An 11891-nucleotide genomic window follows, 5' to 3' on the forward strand; every position below is an offset into this window, starting at 1 on the left:
TTCAAAATTTGTGAAACTATGTGTTACTTACTTTCAATGGATCCAGTAAACAAATCGAGCTACAGAAAGACAAGAAAAACTGTACCAGCCATTTTTCGGACTTCTTTTCCCCCCATTCGACGCTGTAAAGAGTCAAGAAGACGGAACATGCTCCTATACCTGCAAGTGCCAAAAGCCATGCTATATATTGAAACCAATATGGGAAATTAGTACTTTCAGTCTTGAAAAGTCCCTTTGAAACGAGAGCTTTCTCTAACTTATGACTATCTGTCATTAATCTATCAAACCAACAATCCAATACCGGTATTCTATATCTTCGTGAATAATCTTTTGTAGTGTTTTTCCTGTGTTTACTTTTATTGAACATCAAAATTACTAATACGGTGGTAGGTGTTGAAATTAATGCTGATATAAATGCAATGTAAATTCCTTTCAATGAGAATGAAAAGGGCCCAACACGAATATCTGATCCTCCATTTGAATACTCGTCTTCGTCGCGAAAATATATTGCGTTTCCTACCATTGTTAAAACAATAAATAACAGGAAACAGGTTAGTCTCTGGCATCTTGTATAATGGCTGCTTGTCGGCCGGAAGAATATTGAAATCCACATATGGTTATCAGCTAAGTTTTCTTTTATATTTAGGTAAAACATATTTGAGAACGTCGTGACATTTTCTTTCCCACAAACTGGTAGGACGGCATCTACACTGCTATCAACTGTATCTAAGCATAGCCATTTACCACATAGGAAAATAAACCTGAAATGTACATATCAAAGTTCAATGGAATTCATACAGTATATTTACTTATTTACAAATTTGAATGAAAAATAACCGTATTCATTAAATTACCGAGATAATTTATCTTACAATAAATCATATAAAAGGTATTTTTCTGATGCATATTTTTTGCAAAACAAAGTACCAGATTATTCATATTTGTTGAATTAGGAGGTTTTGAAATAGATTTCCGAGTGTTTGTTAGACGACACGCATTATTTTAAGGAAACGTCATATAAAGAAACTAAATTGTACAACATTTTCCTTGATGCGCCCTTTACGCCCATAAAAATCCCACATTGAAGATAAAAAAACGATACAATATCGATTATCTGAACTTAAATAAATGCAGTTTATTAATATAAACTACCTTGATTTTAAAAATCACACTACCTTTCCCTCTTTTGAATGTCTTCGACATCAACACGGTTTAAATACCATGATGAAGACTCGCCTTCACCAGAACTGTCATGCCATATGTAAACATAGCTCAAGTCTCCTAACGGATATGTAGTTGACATCAGGAAATGTACAACACTTGCAGCTGGTATTTCCTGAAAAAAAATCAAATGTCTGAATATAAAACAAAGATACATGGAGAAACGACGGAATTGTCTTTCTTTATTTCCGCAGCAAAACCGTAATAACAATTCAAAATGCCTATTGAGTCCGTAAAGGGACATAATTTCTGTTTTAATGTATATTACAATTTCATGTAACTGTGACATGGGGAAAACAGAAAGTGGTTCTTCAAGTGAGAAACCGTTAGATTGCAATTTCAATTTATACACAATTCTTGCCCTTCACCTGGTGACATTTTTCTAAGAACCTGAAAAGATGATAAGATGTTTTAAAAAGTTATTTATTTTTCTGCAAATGGTAAATCATTTTCATTTTTAAATTGGCATGATCAATTCCAATGGTCGGTGTCCTTTTTGAACGCATCTATCCTATCGAACTTGAAATAAATGATACCACAGATACAGTTAAGTCTGCTTCATATAGATCTTTACTTTAATCTAGAAATTGACAATGAGTATAGGTTGAGAACTAAACCGAAGAAGACTAATCACTGAATTTGTATTGTTGTGAACAATGTATTAAATCATAACTTAAGAAAATTTCACAAGAAATAACTATTTGCACAATAATAAACGTTGAACGTCCCGTTGATACAAGTTGTGATTTTTGATGTTAGTAACGAAATCAAATCCCAAGACTTTAAATTTTGAACTTTTTTTTGCTAAAATTGTCTCAAAATGAGTTATCAACATAATGTGTTGTCATTTAAAAAAAAATTAGAAGACGATAAGTTGTATTGGCAAGAACTATACTTGCATCGAGTTTGGAATTTAGTGGAAGAAGGCGAATAGCTTTGTAAACGTTGAATATAAATTTCTGGCAAAATATGATACAACAATCGGTGAAACTGTAATATTAAGCATAATTTTAATTGGTTATTTTCAAATGATGACGGTTAATTAAAGGAATAGAAGTTCCCCTATGTTCAGATCTTACCTATAGGCTACGAACATTTATATCAAGGTAACAAGTAAAATATGTGTGATTCGCATCAACTCCTGAAAGAGCCAGATTAGGTGCGTGAACAGGGTAAGCGTCTCCTGCTATGCGTACATCAATCGCCATGCAAATCCGCACTCGTCAAAATGTCATAATCAGGAGTAGAACACATTTGGTTAATCAACAGATCAGACGTACAAAGGGATGACTGCAATGTTACAATTTTTGAACCCTCGGTAAATTTACAGATTATAATATTCTGGTATCTTACAATCTAAGACCACGAAAACATGTTGCTAATGAGTTGAAACACAGACGATCGTATTGATCAACAAATTGGTGATGGTGACCGTAAAAATTATGTAGTGTCGATTTCAGTCGTTCTTCCTCATGACTCTGTCTTCTCAAACTTTATTGTAAGTAGAACATCCGTTTCAATGAAGTTTGTATAGTGTAAACAGATTGGCAGTCATACCACATCTTCCTATTTCTTTATTTACGCACATATAGTATACTACTGCTGGGAAATGGGAAGTTGACAATTGAAAAGTATCACTTTCGTAACAAAATCTAGTTTGAAGTCCTCCACACAAGACTTAAAATCAACATTCCTCAATAGATTCCGATATTTTGGCATTAAACTCTAAATTTTGCAAGATTTTGAGATGACACAATGTTCTTTACCTGTAATTTTATTTTGGTCTTATTAATCGAACATTTATCTGTACTCGTACTGTGAACAACAAATTTATTTATTTTGTAAAAAAATGTCCGTCCTCCGAACAACAAAATTATTATATTTAAATTTACCTGTGTACGTTACTTTATTTAACACCTTTTTGAATAAGGTTAAATTTGTCTTTTTACATTGTTCTACATCATTTTTATTAATATTGTATTTATATTGTGTCATAGATCAAACTTATTCGTTCCATGTATGTTTACTTGTTTTTGTTTATATGTCTTTTTGATCGAGTTAAGCCATTTCAATTGATATTTTATAGTGTGTCTTTTTATGTTGTAATGTTACACTACTATTCAAGTTAGGGTGAAGGGATCGCCTGTTAAACGTTTAAACCCGCTGCATTTGTATGCACCTGTCCTAAGGCAGGAGCCTGTTGTTCAGTGGTTGTCGTTTGTTGGTGTGGTTATAATTGTTTCTTGTTTTTCAATTTTTATATAGATTAGACCGTTGATTTTCCTGTTTGAATTGTTTTACACTAATCATCTTGGGGCCCTTTATAACCAAGACCCCGTGTTGAAGGCCTTACTTTGACCAATAATTGTTTACTTTTTACACATTGTGACTTGGACGGAGAGTTGTCTCATTGGCACTCATACCACATCTTCTTATTTATAATATTTAAGTCAGTTTATAAATTCTATTACCAACAATATCAATTTCGATAATGATCACCAACGCCTTATAACATAACTCAAGATCACAAACGACAACCTTTATTCCTGACGTAATTTCATTTCGCCCTTATAAAAATCTATATAAGTGTTTTATACTCAAACCAATTCGGATATTAAATGGCAACAATAATTGGAGCAGCTGATTTTATCACGGTATCTGGTTGGGTTAATACTGCTCAGCTATGGTTTTTATATGTAGTGTTTTGACATTGTTGTTTATCTTTTTGTCGGTTGTCTGTTTTTATCGGACTTTAAGTCTAGGATACATGATTGTTATCATTAGTTGTTATTGGCTTTGAACTAGTTATTAATAACTGCGAGTACTCCGGTATGCTGTGTCTCTCTGACAAGTCAAGCCTTTCTTAACTGGTTATTTTAGTTTCTTCTTATGTTGTGATGTTACACCAATGTCATATTTTAAAGGAGGGTTGGGCGCGGGCAAACATGTTTAACCTCGCCACATTCTGTTTATGTCTGTCAGAAACCTGTAATTCAGTGCTTGTCGTTTGTTGCTGTTTATCATATTTGTTTTCCGTTTATATATTTTTACATATATCAGGCCGTTATTTTTCTCGTTTGAATTGCTTAAGATTTGTCATGTTGAGGACCTTTATGGCTTGCTTTGCAGTATTGGATTTGTTAACTTTTATGGCATTGGGTCTCTTGATGAAAGTGATCTAGTTGGCGTTTATACCACGTCTTCTTACTTTTGATATGATTTTTGACGGCCCTCTTGGTATATGCTTTGTCTTGTTTTTTGTGCAGTCTTGGTCCGTAGTTGTATAATATTATAACCAATTGTTCAGTTTGAGTACAGGTAACACACTGAAATTTTACTAATTACTTAATCATATATAAAACGCAAAAACAGGACTGCAACAATTACAAATGTTACAGTCACTTAATAGTTTAATTAATCATCATGGTTCCTCTTTCTATATGTCGGATAGTCAAAATATTTTATGATTCCTCAATGAATCATTTAATTCTTAGCACTTTGAATTGTAGCTTGATGCAAATCTAAAAAGGGACTATAACCTTTAATATTAAAAAAAAAGTTTATGAGGCAGATTATAGATAAACTGATAATAAATACTCTCTTGTAATTATCTAATTGTATAAGCCACGACTGAAACTCCTCATTTCAACTCTAACGAATAAACGAACCTAAGAGAGAGGCGAAAGATACCAAAGGGACATTCAAACTCATTAGTCGAAAATAAACTGACAACGCCATGGATAAAAAAGAAAAAGACAAACAGACAAACAATAGTACACAAAACACAAAAGAGAAAACTAAAGACTGAGCAACACGAACCCCACCAAAAACTGGGGTAATCTCAGGTGTTCCGGAAGGGTCAGCAGATCCTACTCCACATGTGGCACCCGTCGTGTTGCTCATGTTAGTACAAACCCGGTAATAAGTCTCATTCGGTAGGTCACATTCGGGAAAAAGGGGACGGGATTGTAGTTACGACATTTGGAACATATCCGCTATCACCTGTGAAACGGATATTACATAACGGTCAACCGACTCGTGATGGCGTCCGTAAAATTTACGAAGGAATGATTTCAACTTCACCACTTAGAACTCTTGGTTTAATAGCTTCCTTGTGAGCAGCAACCCTCTATCAAGGAAATCGTGACAGGAAATACAAGCCCTGGAATATCGTATCAACTGGTAGATATATACTCCGTATGCAGGCGCTGCTGTAATGTTGCTACTCAGAAATGGAAAGTTCACAATTGGGTAGCTGAAATCATCTCTATTTTGGTAAAGTTTTGTTTTCAACCGACCCTCATTGTCAATTTCTAGATTTAAGTCAAGATATGAGGCAGGCTTAACTGTATTTTTTGTATCCTTTACCTCAAGTTCGATGGTATATTTGCGTTCAACATAGTCACCAAATTTTTGAATTATTTAGTGAAAGAACATCATCTAAATAGCGGAAAGTAAAGTTAAAGGATACTGCTAACTTGTTTTCTTTCTTCCTAAAAAGTTCTTATGAACTCAGCCTCTTATGAATACAGGAACAAGTCGGCAAGAAGAGGGGCACAGTTGGTTTTCATGGGAATGCCGATTGTATGTTGAAAAACGTAACAAATATGAAATTCACGAAAAGTATTATACCGATTAAGATATCATATGATTGTATTTGTTTTCTTTTCAAGAACCGAAATTAACACTTCACAAATTAGGATCTAGATCGCAGCCGTCGTGTTCGGGTACTATAAACTTAGATATCAAGAAAACTGAATTACATTTAATCATTATCAAAACAAAAAAAGTTATATGACAAAAATGTGTTGTGTGAAGATTTTACTTTTTTGAACTTAGAAAAAAGAATACAGGCTTACCGATCTGACGCCATCAGATAATTCCCGTATCCCTGTACCTCCATCTTTTCCATGAACTATCAAGCCTATTCTGGACCTGGTACCTGCCCCTCTTCTCATTCCTGTATAAACTGTTACAAGATAATAATATGTGTCGTCCACGAAGTTGTCAATTAATGGTGTAACTCCCCACTAAAAAAGAGTTGTTTTTAAATTTAAGTAACATTCCAATTTTTTGATATTGTTAATTAGATTGTATCATTTGTATCACTGAAGACTTAAAATAATTTTAAATTCATACTGAAGGATAGACAACATGATCAAAATATTTCTAAAATATTCCGTGCACATTGATTCTTCACTGTGTTTTCCTACAGTCAATTTTTGTAAAAGGTTAACGAAAAACTTAACTTAAAAGCATAAAAAGACACAGGTGTTTGTTCTTTAATGCATTTAGTTTTGATACTTTTAAAAAGATTTATGTTTTTCAATAGATTAACACTAAAAAAAATAAGTCAGTGAAAAGAATTTTACCCTTGCAATATCTCTCTTATCTTGATGTCTCGCCCAAATTAGTAGTAGTACGTAAATCACTAATATCGTTATAAGAGTCCCGATCACAGGGCCTTGATTGGTTATATCAAAACGTAAGAAAACTGTGGAGAAGTCGATTCTATTTGGCGCCACATAAAAAGTGTTACCAAATGTTAAACCAAAAGCTGGACGACATGTACATTCTATGATATGTTGCCTTGGAAACCAATCCATCTGAAAATAACCAACACAAAGTTATATCAATATCACATATTAAAATTGCATTGCTCTAATTAATCCGTTACATTTTTTAGCTGGCTCCTTGCTATTGCAGTTTATTAAGACTACACGAACTTTTAAAGTGAAAACTTAAGTAAATTTTTTAAATAAAATTATTACATAGATTTTATATCTTGTGTTATTTTATCTGAATGTTAAAGAAAAGACACTAAAATGTTGTTCGCATTGTTTAAAATTCCCATTTTCTCTTCTTTTGATAAAAAATAATGCAATGTTATTTGTAACTAGTTATTTCAAAGGCCTCATGATAAGATTTTTTATAAGAATTTTGATAATGTAAGGAAAAAAATACTTAAACTTTGTGTTGAATATGAATGGAAACTTTTCTTTATTTTGATAGAAATTATGAACCGCCATTTGATTTCAGTACTTTTTGTACATGAGGATTGGTTGTTTTTCATAAGATATGCTGAATTTCATGGAAAAGATACTAAATTTTTGTACACATTGGTTAATAATGTAAATATTTCTTCTTTGATATCAGAAAAAATGCAACGTCAATTGCAATCAGTCATTATAAATGCCTTTAGATAAGTATGTTTGTATAAAATGTGAATAGTTGAAGGATAAATATGCATAAACTTTTGTTTGTTTTGAATAAAAATGCAATCACCCTTTATTTTAGTGGAAATTATTGACCGCCATTCGATTTTTGTACTTTGTAAAGTTGAGAATTTGTTGCTTTTCATAAAATTAAAAGAATATCAGAGAAAATATACTAAAATGTTGTTCGCATTGTTTAAAATTACCAATTTTTCTTCTTTTGATAAAAAATAATGCAATGTTATTTGTAACTAGTTATTTCAAAGGCCTCATGATAAGATTTTTTATAAGAATTTTGATAATGTAAGGAAAAAAATACTTAAACTTTTGTTTGTGTTGAATATGAATGGAAACATTTCTTTATTTTAATAGAAATTATGAACCGCCATTTGATTTCAGTACTTTTTGTACATGCGGATTGGTTGTTTTTCATAAATTATACTGAATTTCAGGGAAAAGATACATCATTTTTGAACGTGTTAATTAAATGTGCAAATATTTCTTCTTCTATATCAGAAATAATGCAATGTCAATTGCAATCAGTCATTATAAATGACTTTAGATAAGTAATTTTGTATGAAGTGTGAATAACTTAAGGATAAATATTCATAAACTTTTTTTTTTGTTGAATAAGAATGCAATCATTTCTTCATTTTAATGGAAATTATTGACTGCCATTGGATTTTTGTACTTTTTATAGTTTGGGATTGATATTTTTTTTTAAAAAAAATAAAAGAATATCAGAGAAAATATACTAAAATGTTGTTCGCATTGTTAACACTAGCCAATTATTCTTCTTTTGATAAAAAATAATGCAATGTTATTTGTAACTAGTTATTTCAAAGGCCTCATGATAAGATTTTTTTATAAGAATTTTGATAATATAAGGAAAAAAATACTTAAACTTTTGTTTGTGTTGAATATGAATGGAAACATTTCTTTATTTTGATAGAAATTATGAACCGCCATTTAATTTTAGTACTTTTTGTACATCAGGATTCGTTGTTTTGCAATAAATGCCTTCAGATAAGTATGTTTGTATAGAATGTGAATAGTTCAAGGATAAATATGCATAAACTTTTGTTTTTGTTGAATAAGAATGCAATCATTTCTTCATTTTAATGGAAATTATTGACTGCTATTGGATTTTTAGACTTTTTATAGTTTAGGATTGGTAGTTTTTTTTTTTAAATTAAAAGAATATCAGAAAAAATATACTAAAATGTTGTTCGCATTGTTAAAACTTACCAATTTTTTCTTCTTTTGATAAAAAATAATGCAATGTCTTTTGTAACTATTTCTTTTAAAGGCATCAAGATAAGATTTTTTTATGAAAATTTTAATAATATAAGGAAATAATACAAAAACTTTTGTTTGTGTTGAATATGAATGCAATTATTTCTTTATTTTGATAGAAATTATGAACCACATTTGATTTAAGTAATTTTTGTACATCAGGATTAGTTGTTTTTTATAAATTATACTGAATGTCAGAGAAAAAATACATAATTTTTGTACACATTGCTTAAAAATGCAAATGTTTCTTCTTCTATATCAGAAATAATGCAATGTCAATTGCAATCAGTCATTATAAATGACTTTAGATAAGTAATTTTGTATGAAGTGTGAATAACTTAAGGATAAATATTCATAAACTTTTGTTTTTGTTAAATAAGAATGCAATCATTTCTGCAATTTAATGGAAATTATTGACCACCATTGGATTTATTTTACTTTTTTTGCATCATAATGGGTTGTTTTTCATAAAATTAAATAAATATCGGGGGAAAGATACTAAACGTCATTTACATTGTTTAAACATTAAAAAATTACCAATATTTCTTCTTTTTATAAACAAACCCAGCAATGTTATTTGTAATAAATTATTTTAAATCCCGATAATTTTTTTATAAGAATTTTAAGATAATATACGGACAAAAATACTTTAAAATATTGAAAATAATACACCGAAATTTGTAACAAATGATCATTTCATTTCATTTTCCAGAGCATTTTTGGAAAATAGAAAAAATAACAATCGCGATAAACAACGTTTTAGCACTTTTCGGCTTTAAATATATAACCTAAATAAAAACGAAAATCACCATTCTTTTATTATAATATTTAAATTACGTTGTATCTGCATATTTCTTTTCTTTTCAAATTCTTAAACCTTTTCTAAATAATTATTAAAAAATATGTTGAGCTTTTGTACATGAAAGTTTCGTATTTTCCATGGCGCCATTTAATTAATGAAACGAAACTAAGATTCCATAATTTGTATAAGTTCATCATGTGACGTAGTAGAGTTCAATCCGTCAGAAAGGTAGATCGGTCCGATCCGTCCGATCCGTCCGATCAGTCAAATATTTTTAACATAAGTCTGACGGATTGGTGACGTGAGTTTGACGCGAACTTGACTGATCGGTGGCTGATCGATGACCGCTGATTGATCACTTAAATAGTAACGCCTAAGGTTGCAAGTACTGTACTACAGATGGAGCTCAGTCTTTTTCATATCTTGACCAACATCTAGCCTTTAACTATAATGACCAGTTGAGTATTATACTTTACGAGAAAATATATGATCTCAGCTTTCCATTTGTGAACCTCCTACTGCTATATAGCAAAAATCAGCACCTGCATATGGAATATACATGTATCTCCCAGATATCCCAAATACTCTGTTCCGGTTCTATATAATGATGTACGGACGTCATCATGTTCCTATTGTCTTTTGACCCTTGGGTTTTCTGTTTTACTTTAACTTATTATGTTCGATTGCTACCTTTGCATCTTCTACCTATTTTTCCTTTAATAGAGGATGGTGTTTACATTGAAGTTATTGAACAGAGCGTTACTAATGGTCAAGTTGAAGTCATCCCTTTACAAATATTGCAAAGGTTTTCGCCATAATTTCGTTCATTTTCCTTGACATCACTAAATACACCTTATCATCAAATGTGTACTGTTATGAGCAGCACGACAGGTTCTCACCTTTATTTTTGTGTGTGGTGTGGTGTAGACTGTTTTTTGTCTGTTCGTTGTTTTCATTTTAGTCATGATATTGTCAGTTGTCGTTCGACCTAAGGACTTAATTGTTCCCAAGTATATTGTGTCTATTATTTTATGCCATTGATATTCAGTCAAACCTTTAAAACGTATTAGCTAACTAAAAAACACACAAAAATAAAAACGCATACATATGTGTAAAATACAGTTTTACGTCGTATTGTAACACTAAAATCTATTTTGTTCAATTATCTTATTTAACAGACACCACTTTAGTATAGAATTTTGTAAACTTTTTTATACAGACCACAAAAATCCTACAACAAGCGAATGAAACAAAGAAAAAACAAACTTTGGTCTAATATTTAACTGGAAAGTAAAAATTACATTATTGTCGTTAAATTAATAAATGCACATTTTAAACTTAGACCTTGTAAACAGATTAATTATTATGATGTACCAACATAGAAAAAAAAAATGAAATGGACCTTAGAAGTCATATACAGTAGAGGCATTTTTGATGCTTGCAAATACTACACCTAGAACGACATTCATGAATTTGTAAAATTTCAATAAATGTCCACTAACTTACTATATTAGTATGATTTTTTTTGTGTATATTTGCTTTTTGTATTCTCAATTTCTTAATGTTTGTGAATTCAAAATTCAAATATCGTCTATTCTTATTCGTTTATATCAATATACATTTAATAATTTTTGAAATATTTACAATTAGTCTTAATATTACTACATTTGTTTTACAGTCGAAACTGACTCATTAATAGAAACTTTTCCTTAGGAAGCCCTGAACAGTATTGTAAATCCTTAAAATGTGTATTTCTCTTTCTTGTCGCGAGTATATGTTTTTTTTCAAAAATATCAATCACCGAAAAAAAGACAAAAACCCAGATTTAAGTAATTTCAGTATATCCCTACATTTAAATCCTATGGTTACAGTAAAAATCATTTAAAGATATTAGATTGATTACCTCACAGTTGATTGAATCCCATGATTTTCTTTTGGGATCCCACTCTTTACAATTTGACGTCACTATGTGCAAATTATACGGCATCAATGCTGGTGCTGATATGTTGTATGACCCATTGGCATATCTTCCGGTGATTGGCTTCCAAACATAACCAAGGGATCCAAAAACTGTCAACAGAAGAAAACAATACATCTTGCTTCTCTTTTGTTATTCATTTAATGACGTTGTTACATATGACGTCATGAACCTTTACTTTCAATTTAAAATTTAAAAGACAATGGTAACAGAACATTCAGTATAATACATTGAATTACACATATCTTAGACGGTGATAGAGTAGATTGTTACCCCTCGAAAAAACATTGTTTTCTCGGGGCAACAGTATGCTCTTTTAACCTTTAAACTATGTGTTAGTTATATAATACTATTTAAAGTCAACTTAATACATGTGTAG

General features: G+C 30.8%; 1 protein-coding gene across 25 annotated transcripts in view; it reads right to left on the reverse strand.

Moving 5' to 3' along the window:
* Window positions 1–11891, reverse strand: part of LOC127707479 (polycystin family receptor for egg jelly-like) — a 97784-nt gene that overhangs the window by 15260 nt on the left and 70633 nt on the right. For all 25 annotated transcript variants that reach the window (XR_007984937.1, XM_052212025.1, XM_052212044.1 and 22 more), the window contains 5 exons: window positions 11438–11604; window positions 6594–6827; window positions 6081–6251; window positions 1176–1336; window positions 32–761 (listed from right to left, as the gene is read on the reverse strand). Coding sequence is in view for 24 of the 25 variants with exons in the window: in XM_052212025.1 (XP_052067985.1) it covers window positions 32–761; window positions 1176–1336; window positions 6081–6251; window positions 6594–6827; window positions 11438–11604 (1463 nt within the window). In the remaining variant the exon portion in view is untranslated. The remainder of the gene's footprint in view (window positions 1–31; window positions 762–1175; window positions 1337–6080; window positions 6252–6593; window positions 6828–11437; window positions 11605–11891) is intronic.

This window comes from Mytilus californianus, unplaced genomic scaffold (assembly GCF_021869535.1).
Source record: "Mytilus californianus isolate M0D057914Y unplaced genomic scaffold, xbMytCali1.0.p SCAF_7, whole genome shotgun sequence".
NCBI lineage: Eukaryota > Metazoa > Mollusca > Bivalvia > Mytilida > Mytilidae > Mytilus > Mytilus californianus.